The sequence below is a fragment of the Drosophila novamexicana genome, unplaced genomic scaffold (assembly GCF_003285875.2).
Source record: "Drosophila novamexicana strain 15010-1031.04,08,12 unplaced genomic scaffold, DnovRS2.1 tig00000689-arrow-pilon, whole genome shotgun sequence".
In the NCBI taxonomy this organism is placed as follows: Eukaryota; Metazoa; Arthropoda; class Insecta; order Diptera; family Drosophilidae; genus Drosophila; species Drosophila novamexicana.
Genome location: NW_020824818.1, coordinates 1,308,772 through 1,330,386, shown reverse-complemented (window position 1 = coordinate 1,330,386; position 21,615 = coordinate 1,308,772). Strand labels below are relative to the sequence as shown.

General features: G+C 35.9%; 3 protein-coding genes across 4 annotated transcripts; 1 reads left to right on the top strand and 2 right to left on the bottom strand.

The window, feature by feature from the left end:
* The first annotated feature begins 1,751 nt into the window (after positions 1 to 1,751).
* Positions 1,752 to 2,351, top strand: LOC115763184 (protein nemuri). The gene has a single exon (XM_030705641.1). The coding sequence runs from the start codon at positions 1,754 to 1,756 to the stop codon at positions 2,228 to 2,230; it is 477 nt and encodes a 158-aa protein (XP_030561501.1). The 5' UTR covers positions 1,752 to 1,753; the 3' UTR covers positions 2,231 to 2,351.
* Positions 2,352 to 6,352: 4,001 nt separating this feature from the next.
* Positions 6,353 to 7,237, bottom strand: LOC115763159 (cilia- and flagella-associated protein 299-like). 2 transcript variants are annotated; one of them, XM_030705610.1, is made up of 2 exons: positions 6,856 to 7,237; positions 6,353 to 6,754 (listed from the first exon to the last, which is right to left on the bottom strand). In XM_030705610.1, the coding sequence occupies exons 1-2, from the start codon at positions 7,156 to 7,158 to the stop codon at positions 6,371 to 6,373; spliced, it is 687 nt and encodes a 228-aa protein (XP_030561470.1). In that variant the 5' UTR covers positions 7,159 to 7,237; the 3' UTR covers positions 6,353 to 6,370. The 2 variants fall into 2 exon arrangements, with proteins under 2 accessions (XP_030561470.1, XP_030561471.1); XM_030705611.1 differs by having other exon boundaries at positions 6,360 to 6,779.
* A 5,588-nt stretch (positions 7,238 to 12,825) lies between these two features.
* LOC115763111 (ryncolin-4-like) lies at positions 12,826 to 14,329 on the bottom strand. Its single transcript, XM_030705555.1, has 3 exons — positions 14,219 to 14,329; positions 13,289 to 14,157; positions 12,826 to 13,229 (listed from the first exon to the last, which is right to left on the bottom strand). The coding sequence occupies exons 1-3, from the start codon at positions 14,309 to 14,311 to the stop codon at positions 13,163 to 13,165; spliced, it is 1,029 nt and encodes a 342-aa protein (XP_030561415.1). The 5' UTR covers positions 14,312 to 14,329; the 3' UTR covers positions 12,826 to 13,162.
* Between the last annotated feature and the right edge of the window lie 7,286 nt (positions 14,330 to 21,615).

Here is a 21,615-nt window from a genome sequence, read left to right as displayed (position 1 = left end):
TGTAATTCATTCGAAGGCACAAGTAAATGGCTGCAAGCTGTTTGCTCAGCAGTTTTTAATAGTCGCTGATTCTGATCTGCAAAACGCCAGCAAAAGGATAACAAAAATGTAAACATGAAAATGATTTGCTTGGTAAATTAATTTGCCGATAACCAAAGATAAATTAAAGTGCGCTCATTGTTACAATACATACTGATAGACTTCAAAACAATGCACTTAATACCTAGTAAAATATTCATGGAAATTACAAAAGTGATTTGTCAAACTTTTTAAATAGCAAAAATTTATGCTTCCCAATTTGATTTATGTGTAAATATTACACGAAATTTATTCCAACCAAGTATTTTCACCTGCACTGTATATTAAATAAATAAATGTAAGTTACTTCGAAAGTGAACAAGGCATTTTAAATCATAAGCTGATGAAAATCTATAAAAACTTCAAATTAAATATCGCAATCATTCAAAAATGGGAATATAGACGATGACGATGGATTTTAAGATTTAGGTACAAAATACAAGATATATACCTAAGACTTTTTGAAATCCTCATATTAACAACAAATAATTTAAAATTGTATGTAAAATTATTCAAGTAAAATGTCCTCAAAATAAGGAAATAAAGTTTAGACCATTAAAATCCTCATGGAAACATTAAACCAAAAACAACTTCAAATTCAAAAAAATTAATATCTCAAGCAAGTAAAGTAAGAATAAAAGGTAGCCCATAACTTTTATGTTTAAGTGCAATATTCTCAAGTATATTAAGTATATATGACTTGGGCCCTTTGAAATCCTCATGAAAATATTAATAAATATTATAATATTTTAAATGTTATAAAATTAATATCTCAATTATTTTGATAGTCTATAAATTCTATTAATATTTAAGCAAGTTTATGTAAATATATATGAATTTAAATATTAAAGTACACAAAATGTTTTCAATAACTAATAGCTAGGCAAATAAATCAGATAAAATAAGGTTGTGTATTTATTGAGGTTTTTACCGTCTGCCCATTGACAGATTTATATATTATTTGCATATATAGTTTTCAAAGACACTCGCTTACCTATGCCGAAACTATCTATAATCATAATATTTTTTTAATCATGTCATATAAAATGCCGCTGGACAGTCTTATGTACCCTGATAAGACGTTTACACATCGAATGGCCAACGGAAAGAAAATTACAAAAGCCCAATCAAAGAGGGAGATTGAAAAAAAAAAGACGCGGAAAAACGCAACTAAAAATGCTTTTGTGCACAATTCGATTATTTACGTTATTCTTTTTAGATGATATTTCCCGTTGGCAAACGGGTTAGCGTGCTTGGTTTGTAATGGAGCTGGTGCCGGAGAAACCAATTATCTGAACCAAGGAGCAGGAGCAAGCGATTTGCAGGGCAACAAAGCGAATGAGCGGGAATCGAAGGAAATGAAAGTGGAAGCCGTATTGCACTGAAAGCCAAGAAAATAAGTATCTATCTGGCAGCTAAGAGGCAACAACAAACAAAAGATCAAATTAATAGCATGGCCAACAAGCTGCGGGCAGCAGCAAAAAAAAAAAAAAAACACAGCTGGCGGCAACCCCTCAATGGACGCCGTCACTTGCAGTGGACAAACATTTGTACAGTTGGCTGCCGACGAGACGAACCCAAACATAGAGCCCACTATAAAACACTGACGATGGTGCAACTGAAGCATCATACACATTTCCGGTGTTCTTCCACAAGCAACACAATTGGACTGAGCATGTCAATCAAGTACGCACTGATCTTTGCCCTGGCGGCGCTCTGCTGCCTGGTGGCCACCGAAGCAGCAGCTCAGCGTCGCAACGGTCTGGCACGCGCTGCGGTCGTGCAGGCGGACGAAAACAAGACGGCTGAGATTGAAGGACGCCAGGCAGAGGACCAGGAGCTGGACGAGGAGGTGGAGCAGGAGGAAGAGGGCGATCAGGACCAAGCTGCTCCAGTCCAGGCGCAGGAAAACGAGCAACGCACCGTGCCCGACAACAGGCAGAATGCGCTCAGAGAGACCGTGGTCCGGCCCAGCAATGATGATGCTCGCGCCAGACGTGTGGTGCGCCGTGGCACTCGCCGTGGTCCTCGCCGCAACAGGAGCAGCCGTCGTCGTCGTGGCGGACGTCGTCGTGGCGGTCGCAGGAATCGCGCTGGCAACCGTCGTCGTAATAACATCAGAAGGCGCAACGGCAGACCTCTCCGGGGTTAAGCATTTGACCACAAACGAACTCATTGATGCACACACTCACCGATTAACTTAGGCACACACACACAGAGAGGCACGCAGAGGCACACACACATACACACAAAATTTAGAAGAACGAACTGATTTATGTATCTTTCAGACCCCCTCAAAAATATATATTTTCACATTTTAACTAAAAACTATCTGCTGTGGTATTCTTATATAAAAAGTACCTCTTTAAATATAAGGAAAATATTAATATTTAACATCAACAACTTTATAGCTATGGTCAAGATGTTTCAACCTGGTTTTTTATGTTCGTGAACCAAGATTTTGGCTCGCCTTATTTAGCCCCTTTTTATGTTCGTGAAACAAGATTTTGGCTCGCCTTATTTAGCCCTTCATTTAGCCCTTATATTTACTGAGCTGTGCCCACAATTTTAATGATCTAGTATACGACCCAATTTTCGAACCGATTCACAGTTTTTTTTTTATAGCTTTTAAACAGTTGCCGCATTCAAGCTGAAATGAATGCAAGTTTAAAGCGCCAGTTTAATACAGTGCATGCCAAAAATTCTTTGAATTGCAGAGAAAACTTTTCAACAGTATGCGAAAAATGCCAGTGGCGAAAATTCCAGAGGCCTGTTCCTCGTCAGCGGCAGCAGCTTCAGCTCCGGCTCCGGCTCGGGCTCTGGCCAACAACTGAGGCTGGCGACGTGACATGTGACAAGAACTTGCCGCGGCTGTTGTTGCTGCCACACTCTGCTGCCTTGTGCTCGGCTTCAAAAATGATGAATGTGCCAATGTTTCTGGCCTGCAGCTGCAGTTGCCGGACGCCCTTGCCCCCTCGCCTGCTGGCCTGCTGTCAGCGTTGTCTCAACTTATCCCGGCTACACTCGGGCAAAACTTCTTAGCCAGTGTGTACACGCAGTTGGGTAAAAGTTTTGCGGCCGCCAAGTTGGTCCATTTTTGGATTATTAGGCAACACTTGGTGCAACATACAGCACCAGTTGCAGCCTCAAAATGTTGCAAGTTTATCAACACAAAAGTTTTTGTAGTGTAACGGCTCCATAAATGGTAAATGGTAAATGAGTTTGTCAGGCCGCACACGCATTAAACCTTAAATAGTTTTTGGATGGCCGTGGGAGTGGAGTGCAGTTAAGGAAATTAAATCCATGTGTTGAGGCAGCTGGCAACATGAACAGCCGCCATGTGCGCCCATTTTGATGGGCAGCCAACCGCATTGATGAGCATTTGCTATTGTTATTGCACCAGAGGCGCCGCAGTGGAGCTCCAGTTCAATACAAGGCACCTCTATTCGGGTCCATTGCCGAAAATAATCACAATAATAATGAGCTGCTGCTGTTGCTGTGCTATTCGTTACTTGATACTCGTTACTTGTTACTCGTTATTTTCTCTACTCGTCGCTGGTGACAAGAGCCTGCTTTCGGGCATTTAATTAAGCGCACAATGTGCATTCGAGAATTTTGTAATTTCCTATCCATCAGCTACACGTATGCTCTTATCGGGCTTTTGGGTCTGATGAATAGACAACAACTGGCTGTCTGTATGTGTGTGTGTTTGAGTGTGCGAGTGTGTGAGTGTTCGAGTGTGTGAGGTTCTTTGTCTTTGTGTGCATCTGTTTGAAAAACAATAAGCTCTTCATTGTTTGTCTTTTTGAGCAACAACAAAGAACCAAGAGCAAAACAATTTAGATATGACAATAAAGCAAATGAAATGAATTCGTTTCGACGACTCTACAAACATATCGCCCATCATATAAGCAAAGAAAGCTGTTGAATTTCAGTAGAAATTTCATTTCAATCTACAAAATTCTCAATAATGACCTATATTTTTGTTTTTTTTTTTTTATATTTATACAAAGTGCAGCTGAATCAATTGTTTGTTCTAAATTGAATTCATCTATGGAGACACAAAGTAAAAATGTGAAATAATTTGCTTTTAATTATAAAAAAATATTCAACGTCCAAATATGTTATCTTATAAACAGACCTATTAATAACACTTTAAATATCCGCTTAGACTTAAGCAAGGCGCTTCAAACTCAAGTCAACGCCTTAATTGGTTGACACAAATCAGAATAAAAAGTATTGTACAGACAATTATTGAACGGCCAAACACTTTCAACCGACACGCAAAGGAGCGCAGACGTGTAAAATAATGCATTTCATAAGATTGTTTCATTTAATTTATTTTAATGTTAATTGTTTTTTTTTTTTTGTTGTGCTAGTGGCCTTAAGACGGATGCCAAGGCGCAACTGAAATTAATCGAAGAAATACATATTAAACGAAATAGTTTTTAATTGTCAATTTTAATAAATTCAATCCCGGACACTGAGCAAGCTAAAAAAATATTAAATTTAAATTAGTTTCAAGCCAATTTAGAAGCTGAAATTGACTTGATTGGAATTATACTTAAGCTATTTACAGGGGTAATTCTACTAAGGGACTCTTTGTGTAAATGTAATGTGCATGTTTCCTTAGCTTTTTTAATTTCTTGCTTACAAATTTTCTTCAACAATTCCAAAAACTCAAGCTATTCCACCTATCTAAAGTGAATTGATAATGCAAATTGTATTAAACACAGAAACATTGCCCATAAAAGTACCGGGATTTATTTTTATTGCACACATATTAGGGACGCTTCACTTTGGAAAAAACTCAAATATTTTAGCAAAAAATTTTTTTAATTGATGAATTAGTTATTATTTTATACGTTTATTATATCTAGTAACCACAAACATGATTCACTATTTATCAATAACAAGTTTTATTTATTTTTAGCATCCGGTTAAATTGAATTTAACTTCTGGTTTTACGTTTCTCAACAACTCGCTTAAGTGCATGCCAATTGTGGTCCCAAAATATGTGATTGAAAAACTTAAACTTAAAGTTACGAATTTTGGCAACATTGACATATTTTCGCATACTGCTCTGCTGAAGTCTTATAAATTGAAACAATAATTCGCAGTTACAGCTCGAAAGCAACATTCAGATTGAGTTGCCACGATTTACATGACAGAGCGAACAGTCTCGCAGCGCGGCCTTCGGAACGAGCCCGGCCAAACGAATATTTATAAAAGAATGATGCATATTTGTAGTTTTTGCGCAAGTATTTTCTTTTCACTTTTTGTGTTTGTTTTATTTATTTATTAATTTTTTTTTTTTTTTGAATGTTTAACAGCCTGCTGTGATTTCTGGGCCAACTTTTTTTTGGGCTGGGGGTGGAACAGCAGTGCAAATATACGCAAGGGTAAAGAAAGAAAATCACACGACGATTTTCAATTGAAAGGCGGAAATGTAACGGAAATAAATTTACATAAATACAATATGGTGCGTGCTTGTTGGTGCCATTTTATTTGCTCAATATATATTGTGCTGGCACGCACAAACATATTTGCACAGCAGTGCGTATTGATTTATATATATGTTTATATATGTGTAAAAATATTTTCTTTTTAGATTTTCCATTGAAAAAACAAATTTAAGGCAAAACTTTAGTTATGCCAAAAGCCTCCTTCTGTCTATCTGTCTCGCTGGGCACCATCGTTGCCACTTCTTTAATGCCAAAAACATTTTTGCCATTTCGTGACCAAATTTAGAGCACTATCACGTGTGTGTAACACACACGCACACACACAAACTAGTACACACACCTGCCTATCCAGCCAGCCATAAGCTTCGGTAAGAATTTTTTCGCATGCAGCATGCATTATTTGCATAAGATAAAGAATGGAAACAACAAAGAACGTTAAATTAGATGTTGCTCGACCTTCAGATTCCCAGTAATAATTGCTAACTATTATATCAATGTTAAATCGTTTGAATACTTAAGTATTTCGTGATCATATATAAGTTTTTATCTATTTAAATATAATGCGAATTGTATTGAAATAGAAACTTGATTTTTCAGAGAAGGTCAATCTTATTTCTATATACCGAGTTTCGAGTTCTCATCTGAAGTATATGGCGAGATTAACTTGTCTTCAGATTATAATTTTAAAGTTTGATTAAAGTTGTGCTAATTTTAATTTTAAGTAATTAGTGCTCCTATCGAGCATAGATTATAGGAATAAATATTAAGAGGGACTTTTTATTCTGTGTGAAAAAATAAAATATTTTTTAAAAATTAACAATATTTTTTCATCTTATAATGTGATCATATAAAATAATATAACCATATATTTCGGAGGGAATCATAACTCGAGTAACATTTTCGGAGTACGGATTGGGCCTATCGCATACTGGAATAAGCTTGTGATCGGATTTATGCTTGAACATTAAGGTTTTGCTGCTACGCACGATATCGAAATTATAGGTATCATTATAACATAAGACATTTCTATGCCAGTCGTAAAAGCTCAAATCGTTTGGCTTCGGACGCAGCCTAGCTCGACCCTCAAACACGGCCCTCCAATTCGTGCGATTGGGCACCTTTAAGGAGCAGTCGCGCAAACTTTTTTCATAGTCTATATAGCCGGATAAGTCGAAGCCACTTCGCTGCTGCACCTGCAGAAAGATAATGGTCTGCGCAAAAGCAAGTATAAACAAACTGTTTGATATGAAGGAAATCCTCATATAAATAAATATATAAATATATATATATATATATATATATATATGCTTACAGATAGTTTCTGTAACAAATTGGCTTCCTCACGGTCCACCAAAGCTTTTAAGCCAGCATCGGTACCTTTGAAGTAATTGCCATAGAGGACGCTCGAAGAGATCTTTGGATTAATATGCTCTTGCAGTTGTTTTTGGAGTTTGTGAAATTCATTCTGTTCGTATACTTTGCTGCTGCAGCGATAGCCGAGATTCACCAGCTTTCTAATGGGCTGCATAGCCGATAGATATCTATAGTCCTCAGTTTTAATGAGCGCTTTCAGGTAATCCTCATATGATTGGAAATTAAGCAGTCTAAGATCCATATTTGCCAGCTTGGTAAATATTATTATAGTAAAATATATTTGCGAGATACACAATATTCTAGTTTGTTTTTTACAATATTCTTATATGTTGTAATATATATTTTTGATGTTGTGATTATTTGACTGATTCTGCTGATTCGTTATGCGCATACCCTATTTTAACGTTTGATACGGGGCATGCTTAGTGCTAGACGCTGCCGACTGCTTACAGGCAAAAATGTGAAAATGTATTTTCTATAAAAGCCAAGCAAAAACACAAACGACGACAACGATGAGGACGATGAGAACGATGCTGATAAAGACAACACACACGCTGAGAGACAAAGAACGTGGCCGCCTGTCGCCATTTTGTTGCATTTGCGACTTATATGCATATGTATGCACACACACACACACGCACACACACATGCTTATGTGTGGCTCCCAAACTCAAACGTGCAGTAAAAATTACATTTTCCTTGCACGAACATTTCCCACAACCAACTGCACGAAAATGCACAAAGATTTTTTTGTTGCCTCTTTTCTTTTTGCTTGGTCGTACTTTGTTTTTACTCGAACGATGGCGGAAAACGTTTTCCATTGGCAGCGGCATTGGCGGTCGGGCGATTTTATTGAACAGTGGTAAAGGTTAATCCAAATTTAAGCATATTTATATAACACATTTTTTTTAAATATGAATTTCTTAGAATAATTGGGAATTGTTTCAAATTAGAGAAAATATACTTAATAATAAAACAATGAACAAAAATGCCCAAAATACTAATAATGATAATTAATACTTATATGATTTTCATTGCTAATAACGTTCTCACTTTTCTATTTTACATACAATGTTTTTGTTCGAAAACCTTTTGGATTTAAAATTATTTTATGGAAGCTTGAATGCTGCAAAATCAAGCACAAGCCATTTGACTTTCCATTATACCGAAAAGTATGAAACACTTCTCAAATCAATTTAAAAAAAGGTCTTTGAAAATTAGTTTGTGGCTGATCTGAGGTTCCATATATGTACTTCATCACATAAAGTAACTAAGTGCTTTCTAAATCTTGCAAATCTTAACAAATTTTGATGAACTAGTGAAATCTTGAATTCAAAAATTTTGTATTTGAACACTTAATAATTAAAAATAATTATATAAAACTCGGTATTTACATTTTACTTGTAGATAGATTTTGATTTAATTGTTATTGTTTATAAAATTGTTACTGTTTATAGCTATTATAATAATTAGCCTGTGTTTGGAACAGTCAAACAAGTCTTTTACCACTGTTCTTGCCACTATGTTAGTTTAAATGGCGCAGAAATCGGTTTTACCACTCGTACGTTTGGCATATTTTACAAATGCATTTGACATAAATTTTAAAGGGCTTAAGTGCCACAGCCCTGCCTGCCTGCGCCCTGCGTCCATGTAATGTGCCACATGATAAGAAGACGACAACGCCTACATAGATGGCCAGGAGCCGAACGGGGGCGGGTTTGCTGGGTCGTTAAATCTTTTGCCGGGTGCAGACATAAAATAAGGCAATTACAGTAAAGATCATAAATTATGCGAAAGCTCCGCAACAAGTGCGCGATAAAAATAGAAGAAAAAAACTAAATAGAGAAAAAAAAATAAGAAAGAAATGGGACAAACGTCAGACAATCATCCATCAGTCACTCCAGCACTTGGGGCATTCCCAAATTGAAGACTGCGAAAATCTATTGTAGGATTTTCCGCTCTCTGCCAGTTTTGCATGTGTGAAGCTAAGTAAGCCCGACGGTCTAAGTACTCAGCACTTGGTACTCAGTACTCAGTGCTCAGTGCTCGGTACTCATGTCGTTTATCAACTGTCAAGCGAAATGCATTTCAGCAGCTGCTGACAACAATGCGATGCGATGCGAGTTGCTTATCCCGCCCACTGCTCATGCAAATCGGTTTTACTGGCGCATTAAGTGTATGCGATTTCCTTTCAACAAGGACAATTTAATGCAAAAATGCATGCTTGACAGCCCGACCAATGCGTGAGAAGGACGGACAGCGGGTTGAGCATTGCTCCAGTTATGAATAAATACTCGTACCTACACGAGCTTGACTCTTGAGCACATTGAATGCTCGCATCTGCAACGGGCTTCACATTGAACTCGAGTTCAGTTTTCCTTCGAGCGCTTAGTGAGGCGTGTTATCGACGGCCTTGCATGCCCGCACAAGCCATAAACGTCAATTGGCCTCGCAAGTGGCAAAGTGGCAAGTGGCAACTGGCATGGGGCATGCGGCATGCGGCATGCGGCAACAAGTCTGCGTAACGGTAATGGCAAGGAAATGAAAAGCGACTACAGCTGCTCACAGTGTCATAATTATAGATGGTTATCGCTTCATTTGAGCGATATGCAAAGGCAACTTAACGGATGGGGCAATTGCAAAAGTGTCAAATAAAATTTGAATCAAATGCCACATAAATACATCATAAGGTTAAATTTAGAGATGGTTGTTAAATTATATATATTAAATTTTAGGTTAAGTGGGATCAAGGTTAAGCTCTTCGAGTAAATAAAACAAACCCAATTGTTTCTCTATTTTTACTATATGTTTTTGCTTTAATTAAAACAAAGTACAAAACATTTGAATTCGGTTTTTTACTACCTATCTCTCGACACATTAAATGTAATTTATGATATTATATACCAGAAGTTAAGTTGACATCCCTAAATTATTTACATCTGATTACTTACCGCAGGACTATGCTCAACAAATCCTGCAGCGTTAACCTTTTAGTTAAATGCAGATCTTTTCATACCTGACATGAGCTACCCCCAAAAGGGCTTTGTTTTCCGTTTAGGCATTCGACATGGCTTTATTCAATAATTTAACCATCCAGAAACGTCGCTCACTCGAATTCTATGTAAATTTGTTTGCTTTTTGCACTTCCCACCCCAGCACAGCAACCCTTCAGGTTCATGGCTCTAGGTGGCAAGGAAGCATCTCTTTCTCTCTCTCTCTCTCCCTCTCTCTCTTTCTCTCTCTCTCTCCCTCTCTCTCTCTCTCTCTGATTTAAATGCTAAAGTGCACGATTATCATTTCGATTTTGTATAAATAGGGCATGAATTATTCATGGCCACTTTACTTATGCGCCATCAAAGCGACTTAGACGGTTCCATTTCCATATCCATCTAGTCCCAAAGTAGACATATGGCAATATGATGAAGTTGGCTTATTGACTTTAAGCCAAAGATGAAATACTATTTGTGGCTTGCAATCACACAAGTTTTCAGATCGTGCAGTGTAGATAAAGTCAAGTTCACAAATTAAAGTAATTTCCTGTTGTAGAACTTTTAGCACAAGTTGTGACAATTGTTATTTCAACACACTCACACGCATATATATAAATATATATATAGTTTATATTGAGTGAGATAAACACAAATTACTGTCGATTTCATTTCACGCCTTGAGCAAAGAAACTTTACTATGCCGCGCAGCATGCCAAGCAAAATCGGCGGCGCCCATTGTCAACTGCTTGCGCGGAGTCCTGGAGTCTGTTGTCCCGTGTCCTGAGTCCTGGCATCATCCTCAATGTCGTCGTTGTCTGAAATTCGATAAGACGACAGATAGACACGCAGAAAGACATCGCTGAAACCTGGAAGCAATTTGCGCATAAACGTTCAGCACGATAAAATTTGCAGTTCTGTTTATTTTTCTGACAGATGCTGGGGAAACAGCGGCAGCATTGAAAACTCTGCTTGGAAAACTCTGTTTTCATCTGCTATGCGAAGTTTTGATTCGAATTAAATTTACGATTTGTTTCAATGGCTGCGATATGCTTAAAGCAATTCCCACGCACAGTGCAAGTTTTATTTGTCAGAAAAGCTGCTTTAGGTGGACTTTAAGCAGAAGAACTTAGTTTGCCCTTAAGCCGAATGGCCTTATTATCATAAATTTAAATTTTTTTTAATTTAATTAAAACATGTTTTGTATTATACATTAAATTTTAATAAATGCTTGTATGCTTAGAGAAACAAAACAATATTATAAATCCTTGTGACGTTTTAAAATATTAACATAGATATTTATATAAGGCTTAAAAGTTAGAGATAAAATGTTTTTCAAAATATACGAAATACAAAATGCGGCAGCGCGGCTTCCACCTGCGCCACAGTTTTACAAAGATAATGTTATAGAACTTCCACATTTGTTGCCCGACCTTGGTTACATATTAAAGATATATATATTATATATATACCAAATCATAAGCCTGTAGCTTTAAAAATACGTTTTTTAATTTTGGAAAGAATCGGTGAAGTTATTAAAAATATATTTATGCTGTGCATATATACTACATGATGCACATAGCTCTCCTGTAACCTCATGCGCGATTTTGCATATGATGTAGGAGAATATATATATATGTATATATATATATTAAATTAAATATATTAATATTTTGTATAGTACATTTTGCATTAAAATGTGTATTTTTGTAGATTATATTGATTTAAATATATATTTGGCAAATGAGTGAAAGTAAGTCTGAACAAACTAGACTTCAATTCGATTAAATCTTGCTTATGGAATTTATAAGAAGCAATTTGAAACTGATCTGATTTGAAGGATATTAAACATTGACAGGACTTCAATCACAGTCCTAAACAATTACAGGATAAGGCAGCAAATTGAGGTTGGCTGGCAGCAGTCATTAGCCAAAACTGTCAATAACATTGTCCGAAAACAAATGTCAAACAAACATGGCCATAATGGTAAATCAATAACAAAGAATGTAATGTTGCATTTCGTTTTTTGTTTGCTTTGGCGGAATGTTGCAAACCTAAATTAAATACCAATAGAGGCTAAATTGCTATTGCAAATTTATCACACTAGCCGGAAACATACGAATAAAATACAGGGCGCGTGGGTGTGCTGGGTGCGGGGGCAGGCTCTGGCACTCTGGCAGGAGGTAGCTAAAATTGCAACAAATCACATAACTAAAACGCATTTGGTTGTCAACTAGGCCGGCTGCCAAATGAAAATTATAATTGATGCGATATTAATACGCGTACCGTATCATTGTACCCTGATTCCCTATCAACCCCACCAGCAGCATCCATCCCCTATTCCCATGGACAGCCAGCTGATGTTGAGATTGATGTGTTGCATTCGCGGAAAAAGGCTTAGCAACAGGCTTGCTTCTCCTGCTCCCTTCCACCAACTGACTTTGATGGCATGCGTCATTAATGTCAGCCATGGTGTTGTACACACACTGCCACGCAGACAGATACACACGCACAGCCACAGCCACCGGCACGCACAACAAAACGTTCACAATTGTCATCAGCCTTGCTTTGGCTTTTTGCCGGCTGGCTCCTGGTCAGTGTAGCCACCATGGAGCTGCCACTCTCTGCGACTGCTCGGCTCGGCTCTGCGGGCATTGTGGTAATTAGATGAATGTGCCATAAATCATTTTCTAAATCATTTGTTGCCAGTTGCCAGTTGCCAGTTGCCAGTTGCATTGGGTCCTGATAGCCACAGTTCTGTGCTGCTTTCACTTTTGTGCTATGTTCTGTTAAACATTTTTGCTTGAATTTGTCTTTAGCCAGCTGGCATTTTATTTGTATACTCTTGTAGAGGGTGTTGTAAATCTATCACAAGCTAAGTAACACAAGTCTAGAAAGAACAACATGTGTTTTTTGGTGAATTTATTCGGTTTCTTTGAACCCATTGACAATGAAATAGTAAAATAATTTTGTTTAAATGTATGTAGCTGTCAGCAGGAAGCATATCCTTTGTCAGCTTTAAAAGTCGAGTCAACCTAGTCTGTGCAAAATTTATTTAAAAAAATAAAAATTATTTAATTTCTTCGACATGCGCTAAATAGGCAACCTTTAATTAATTAAAAATATATTCCGGATAGTTTATACTTTTCATAACAAAATTGTAATGAAAGTAATCGATAAGAGAACTTTTACAGGCAACTTTCAAAGTCTCTTTGGTTTAATCATGATTTGTACAAACGACAAACGTCCTTCTGCATTCTAGGTATACCAATTGATTCCATGATGTAAAGAACTACTTTCATCTCTATATACACCATTCAGATTACTAGAAAATTTCAAAGCATAATTAAAAGCGATGTGCATTTATAGTACGCCTATTCTCACCAGTGATAACATTTGTTGAACCACCAACCGGAAGACCATTCAGCCGCACAATGGAACTCAGAGAGATCATTTTTGCGATCAATCGTAGAGAATTTCATGCCTTTATGATATATCAGTGCATCGCCAGCAGTGCCACTATATTTTCCTAAGGATTTAATATTGAACGATTCACTCTCATCGCCTATAAGAAAATGATCATAACGAGCGAAACTAGTTTGGTTTTCAAAGTTCTGTAGATATATAAAGAGCTCATGTGGTTGGCTCTTGGTAAGCATATGCAGCTTTTCAAGCCCCAAAAAGAACTCTCCTTGCGGATTACCAAATCCTTGACGATATTCGCTCCACGTTTGATTAAAGTTAACTCTGCCATCTTTACGCCTCGGGACAACGGTCCAATCCAATCTAGCCAACATTGAATCGCAAAGCTTTGAACAGGTTTCTCTTTCGTGTTCGATAAGCGCATCTTTAGAGTTAAGGTGACTTTCGTATGATTCTAATAAACTTTTTGGGGATTTAACTTTAGCTTGTAGATTGTCTTGATCTACTTGCATAGTCTTTGGTTTGACCTCTTGCTTGATTTGCAATTCTTTGATAACAGCGTTCTTGTGTTCGATAAGCGCATCTTTATCGGCTAACTGATCTTTGCATATTGTTAATGAATGATTTTGGTCATCAATTTTAGCTTGTAGAATGGCTTGGTCAGCTTGGATGCTTTTGATATTGATCTCTTGTTGTTGAATTTTTGCCAGTAAGTTTGAATGCTCTTGTTCTTTCTGGTACACGTCAGATGCGTGCTGAAGGAGAGGCTTAACCACACGGTAACAATGGGATTGACACTTCCTATCCAAATCCTTATCTGCGGCACAACTCTGAAACATAATATTCAATGATTCACTCAAAACTGATTTACAGCTAATTGGCTTTGCTAACCAAGTTTGTAGCTGGATCACTGCCACAACAAATTTGCAGCGGTGCGTAAATAAGCAAAATTAAGAACTTCACATTTAATTTTATTGAATACATAGCAGAATTCAAAGCTCGTTTCGCCGAGCTAACTTTTAAATACTGTTGATTGATTGCACATCTCTTGCATTTTATAATTTTGCAAATTCCTTATCAACAAAAATATTGATTGTAAGTGCATGTTTAAATTACAGAATATATATTGTTGATAGAGAGTCTGTGACGGACACATAAAGAAGCAACGTTTGGTGTTATCAACTGCACAATTTACGTTTTGATTATTTTGAACATATTATTGTAAAGAGACAAAGAGAGAAACGAATTGAATCATTCTAGGCGATCTGACTGTCTTCCGCACCCGGACGCAAATAATATAAATAAAAAATGAAAAAAATTAAAATATTAAAAAAAAAAAACGAGAGTAAATCTGAATGAATAAGGCATTTATTATCAGAAAATAACCCAGCGCTTTAAGACAATATACAGTATACAGTATACAATATACAATGTCTAGTGTTGTAAAGTATAAGTATAAAAGGAAAATACATGTATATGTATTTTTGAAAATAGAAGTGAAGCACTTTAGAAAAAAGAAGAGGAGAACACGTGGTCACGCCGACTCGTAAAATTAATAGAAAATAGAAAACGAGTATAAAAAAATAAAAAATATTACAACACAAAATTATGTTTTACTCTGAATACAACTATATTTTAAGTAGTAGTAAAAAATTTAAACGAAAAAATAAACATAGTATTTTCAAAATCATCAATATATTTCCTAGTAAATAAATTAATTCGAAATAAACGTTTAAAAAAGTATTTATTATTAAAAGAAAGTGTTCAAAGTTTGAAAAATGCATTTGCATATTTTGGTTTTGATATGATATGTTTTTTAACAAATAATTCAAATTATAAATTAACAGATAATAAACTAATTATATCATAGAAATGAACATTTTTATTGATTTAGGTATTTCAAAATAAAAACAGGATAAAAAATTCATTTAATTTAAGAAAAGTACTTTGAAATTATAAAAATATGTTTGTATATTTTGGCCCTGATTGAATATATATTTAAAGGAGTAATAAAAAGTGCGGAACAAATAAAAAATAAATATATTTTAACAAAATTTTTAGAATTTATTTACGAATAAAGTATTAACAAATAAATACAAGTAAAATTGTTCGAAATGATGAAAAATGTATATTATTTATTTTGTTTTACCTTAGACTAAAAATATATTTTAAAAAGTTATCAAATTCGGAAATCAGATACAAATCAAGTAAATTTGGTATACGGTACGTTACAGCCCAGCAGAGGGGCTTATGACAACAATAACAATGACAACAAGAACAGAGACCACAACAAGCATGTAACTCATTATGCAAGTCACAGCAAGGAGCAGCGTAAGGATCAAACTCATGAGGCGCAGGGCCATGCTGGACAACACTGTTTGCTAACTAAAACGCATATTACAATGAGCCACGCCCACCAGTAGCAAGCAACTAAGAACGCAAACACACACCCTCAAATAAACGAACAATGGAACAGGGGTTGGGATGGGGGTGACAAGTGGTGCAGCAGGAGCAGGAGCAGCAATAGCTGTTAATTGTGTACAACAAGGAAGAAATTGCAGTGAAAACAAAATGAACTGTGGCAGGGAATGTCAAAGGAGATAACAGGACAACAGCAAAGGTGGGCGTGACCAGGCGAAAGTTTAGCTATAAACAAGTATGAATTCTCTAGTCGGAAATACCCAACTAACAGATACCCTGAATGCAATTACCAGCTGCCTAACTAGAATGTTTCTTGCTTCTAGCCTTATGTGATGCACACGCTTCGACTGTGCTTCTTCTTCCGCATGCCTATATATATATGCCTTCTGGAATATCTTCAGTGTTTGTGTGCCTGATCCTTATGAAATTAGGAAAACAGAAAGTGTGTACATACAGGAAGAAGCGATATAAGTACATCGGAACTATCACAATTTTGGGGGAATGGGGGCAGTTGTTCAAAATTATTGATATATTCTCAATCTCAGTATATTTCTAGACTAATTTTTGAATTTTGCTTAAAATATCTATTTAGATTTACTTTATTAGTATATATTGTTAACACATTTTAACCCAATTCGCGTATGCTATGGGAAAATATATATTTAAAATTTCATGTCAGACACTTTCTTTCTTGTGCCTGTCACATTCATTTGCACAAAAACATTATACCATTATAGCCCGTTTTAGCGCGTTCAGAGTATAAATATGGCGAGACAACAGTTACAGCAGATACGTGAATGCGGATGCCAAGTTGACCATGTGCCATGTGCCCTGGACTTGGCTTAGTGCTTATGGCAACTGCATTTTAAGTGCTAAAAGTCGACGCTGTCAGCTAATCGCAATGGCGCCAAGTTAAGCGGCTTAGATACATATATAGAAATATATGCATGTACATGTATATATATGTGTATATATCTTAAAGATACACAAGCACACAGCATACCACGGCGGAGCACTGTGCATAAGGTATGAAATATTGGTGCCACATGTTAATTAAGTTGCATGCCACAACAAAGGACAACAACTAGTTGGACTTTTGGCTTTAGCTTTGGCATGTTTTATGCAGATTTATGGAGCGCCAAAGGGCGACTGCAGCTACAGCAGAACTTTTGCCACATGCAGCCAATTCAATTGTTGCTGTTGTTGTTAGGTCGCCGACATACATACACACAGACACACCCACGCATACACACACACACACATATATTATTAATAGTTGCAAAGGCTAAAACACTCGTACTTGCCGCACATACAGATATATTTTTGGTCTGACTAAAACTGAGATAACATATAATTATAACTTCTTTAGCTTTAATTGTAATTTATGTTTTTGCCGCAGGCCTTTGTGATTTATTGCCCAACAACTGCAACTCACACCGACACTCAAAAGTATCACAGTATCAGGTGAGAAAGTATTTATGTACATTAAGTTATCGTGTTACAATTAATTTAGGTGTCTCTTATCTAATATACATACATATTTGCCCTGAAAGTATTTCGCTAGAGCTCAAAGACTTTGCTGTAATTTATTATTATATTTAAGAGTTCAAAATATTTGATGCATATTTTAGTATAAGTGCGATGAGCCTTAAGTAAATTCTTGAATTTTATAAAACTTGCCTGGGTTAAATCAAATGGAATTGAACCGAACTATGCGGTAAAAGTTACAAGAAATACATTAATCATTCCAATCCAATTAACTAAATAAATTCTTGATACTAGATTATTATATTTTATAGTGGGGAAATTAAACAATTGTCCATAATTCATAATAACATCTTTAGTTCATTTGTTGTAAATGTATTCTAAATTAAACATGTTAAATTAAAAATACTATATCATAAAATTAATATTCACAGAAACATTATAATACTGAGTCCAAATCTGTCTTAACTAAATTTTTGATACACTCAATAAAGTTCACGTTAATTACAATTCTATTTGGGAAGTTTCTTTTTGTACATGCCTTTAGCTTTAATACAAATAATTATTTGTAGACTTCTTGTTTTAATAATGTTATTCCTAATAATGTTAAAAAAATATATATATAGATATATATTTAATAAAACTATTTTAGTCCATTCTAAATTTCATTTAATTCTGAAGCCAACATATTCCATTTGTAATGTATCAATTGTCAGGGACAGACGACTATATTATTTATTAAAAGTTACCAGCTGGACAGCTGTCCCATTTGAACTGACATCAGGCAGGAACAGGTACTGGGAAAATGTCAACAAATCAATGAGAAGCACAAACAAGAGACACCAAGGCATTGGACTAATTAAATGGTGATTTGTGTCAATGATAAGGATAATAATTGCCTGGCAAACAAATCCACAGACAGGGCAAAAGAAAAGCGCACGTACTTGAGTTTTTCTTCACATTTCCATTGTCCCCATTGTTCGTTTGTGACGGCGCCGGAGGGGCCCGCTGCGGACAACGGGGCGTTGCCTAATGATGTGACGGCGATAAGAACACAAAATGGGCTGGCAGGCAATGGAATTTTTCTACAATATTCGTATAATGACAAGTAAATGACGTTCGAAATTATTTTGAGCCACTTGTCGTGCAGTGAACCAACAAATGAACAAGAAAGAACCACTATTTTCGCTAAGCCGAAGACAAAATACCCTTGCAGACAATTGTAAAGCTCGTAATTGCCGACTTCACCCAATATATCTAGATAGACAACCTTTTGTCAAGGACATTTCTTATAGACTTCTATTAACTTTTTTAAAATTTTAATTAATTTTAATAAATAAATAATAACAACCAGCTAAAAGACTAGTTTGCTTAGAAACAGACATGCCCACAGACAGACTTGACAATATATTCAGATGTTGATAGTATTAAAGAATAAATACACTGTATGTATTCGGAAATGTACTTTTCTATCCGTTGCACATCTCGTAAGAACATCATAATACCCTCTATAAGAGTATAAAAAGAACAAGAACAGAACAAATCTAACAGCAGGAACTCGGAGAATCTTCTATACATCAATCACTCACTCCTCCCTCTCTCGCTCGCTCCCTCTCCCTCTTTATCTCCCTCTCTTTCTCTGCCTCTTTGTCTCCCTCTCTCAAACTTTCTCTCTCTCTCTCTCTCTCTCTCTCTCTATGCTTGTCTCTGTCGACTGTTTGGACAAGTTATCATGAAGATGTTTCGACTCATTGAAACAAAGGCTAAGTCGAGTCAATCAAACAATAGGACAGCAGCAGCAACAACAACAACAACAAGAACAACATGAACAGCAGCCACTTTTCTTTGTCAGCGGGGGGACGGGCCTAGCGCCTATAGATAAGCACCAACACGTTGATATTCGGATGCCCATTGAACCGTTGGAAAATGTCAACATTAGCTACGCATTATGACGATGTCAGACAGCTGCAGCCTCAATCGACTGCTACTGAAAATATTTGCCAAAATGAGCAAAAGTTATTATGAGAAACATTTTCATTTTCCATCATCAATCTTTGCGCTTCAACACTTGCCCCCCAATGTGGCACTGGTCGAGCGCTCGTCTGTTGACACTTGATGAAGTTCTAATATTTATTTAGTTTATTATGCCTTATTGTCTCGTTACATGACTCGTTTAGAGATCTGTTGACAGCTCGTTTTTAAATGCTCTTGCAGAGAGTTCTATACCTTAGTCGCAGCATATGCTAGGCAACGACTCTAAGGCGTATATATAAATGCTCTTGATTTGTCTGTGCTAATTGGAATATTGCTTCGCTTTGCTGCTATAGGGACAATCATTCATCGAACTCATTGCTAAAATCTGTTTATTTGTTCATCTAAATTTAGGCTAAGCTAGGTGCAAGACCTACTTTAAATTTAAAGGACGTAGTCGTACAATGTGTGTAAAGAAAATTTGATATTAAAAACGGTAGAAAATATAGAAATATATATTAAATTTGAATATCAAAGATTTTGAATTCTAGTTCTAGAATAGTGATAGAAAGCGGTGTCAAAGGAAAAATATGTGATGAAAAAATTATTAAATATAATATAACATTTTACAAACTATTGTTTATTTATATCAAAAAATTATGTATTTAAATAAATAACATATAAGTAAATTGAGTACATTTTAAAATTAATACTAATCGTAATCATACGGCATAAATCAAAGCCCTTAAAATCGAAGTAAGCTTTGCAACTGGTTAATATGAAATATTCTATTCATGCTCTGAAAAATCAAGATTTTTGCCGTCTTGACTTTTTATCAACTTTCAATGGACAACCGAACAAAAAGTGTGCTGTCAAATATTATGAAAATGTTACGCGATTGTGAAAAATCATACACATAAACGACACAGTCACACACACATACACAACCCACACTCACACACACACTCATAAATGGCACGCATACATTTCATTGTCAAAGCGCGCACACGTAGAAAAATGGCGACCCTGGAAGCTCTAATGGCATTTTTGTTGTGATTGTTGTTGTTGTGGGGCTATGGAGTTGTCATGCTATTTTGGCAACATTGTTACGTGTGTCGGCAGCATCGTCTGACTGTCTGTGCCTTCATTCACCAACACAAACGACGTGTTAAGTAAGAGCAGGGGGCTTGGGGATGTAGATGGGGGGTGCGTAGGTGGTTCTAACAATGTGTATACATGCCCATAGGGGTGTCAGGTAGGCATTCGTGTCTTATTGCCCAGCCTGCAGTTGAATTAACCTTATCGTAAGCTTGATTTATGTATGTTAATTTTTCTCTTCACATTTTGTTGGGTTGTCTTTCAAGCAGTCGATCAAAAATAACAAAACCTAACTGAAAATTGAGTTATGGCTTTGATAACACTACTCACACTATTACATCTGGAAACTCATACAAACTTTAAGTACATTTATCAACACTTTTTCTACTGTCAGCGAAATAGTTTGAATATTGCAAGAAATAAGTCAAAAATTATGCATTACATTATGCAACCAATTATCTTTATACCACACTTGAACGACAAAGTACTTTATATAATAGTTAATAATAAATAATAATCATACTCTCTTAATTATTTTAGTTTTTTATGTTTCTTTTTTTTTTAACTACAAACATTATTTCAATATCTGCTGTGTATAATTTATTTGTTGAATATTTAAACAAAACAGTATTATATAGAATAAAATGCGTTTTTAATTATTTATTAGATTTTTTAACATATATATATAGCTGCTTAAATATAATTGACATTTTCTAGAGCACAGTACCGGTTTCTGTCTCAACCTCTGTTCAAATCTTATGCAAATATTATGCTGTGCATTAATGGAAGATTTCCAACTTAGCTGCTTTGCCAGCGGGATGTAGAGATATATTTATTGTGGGTCACTGCAGATTATAGATTCTTGTCCGAATCACAATGGACTGATAATGTGCAGCATAGGGGGTGGAGTAAGAACTAAGCGTATAAATTGCCCACTTTTGGCACTAGCTGCACTCAGTGTGAAATGTGTCATTCAGAGAACAAGTATTAGAATTTGCTTTTTTTCTATTATTCTATTAATTATACATGTGCCTTAAGTAGTAACCATTAAGAGGTTGTTGTCTAATTTAAATCCACCTTTTAATGTACTACTTGTGACAAATGCATAGCAAATCAACAAATTGATAAAACAAACTAAAAAATATAAATCATTGTCAAGGCTTGCTGCAATGAAAATTGAACGCTTAAGTAGTTAATACAAGGGCGAGTTTATTCTTACGTCGCATTGTGTGACCTACTTAAATGACAAATTTTCAAGACAGGCAAAACTTACCCAAAATATAAAGTAAAGGTCAAAATTTTTCATTTAATTA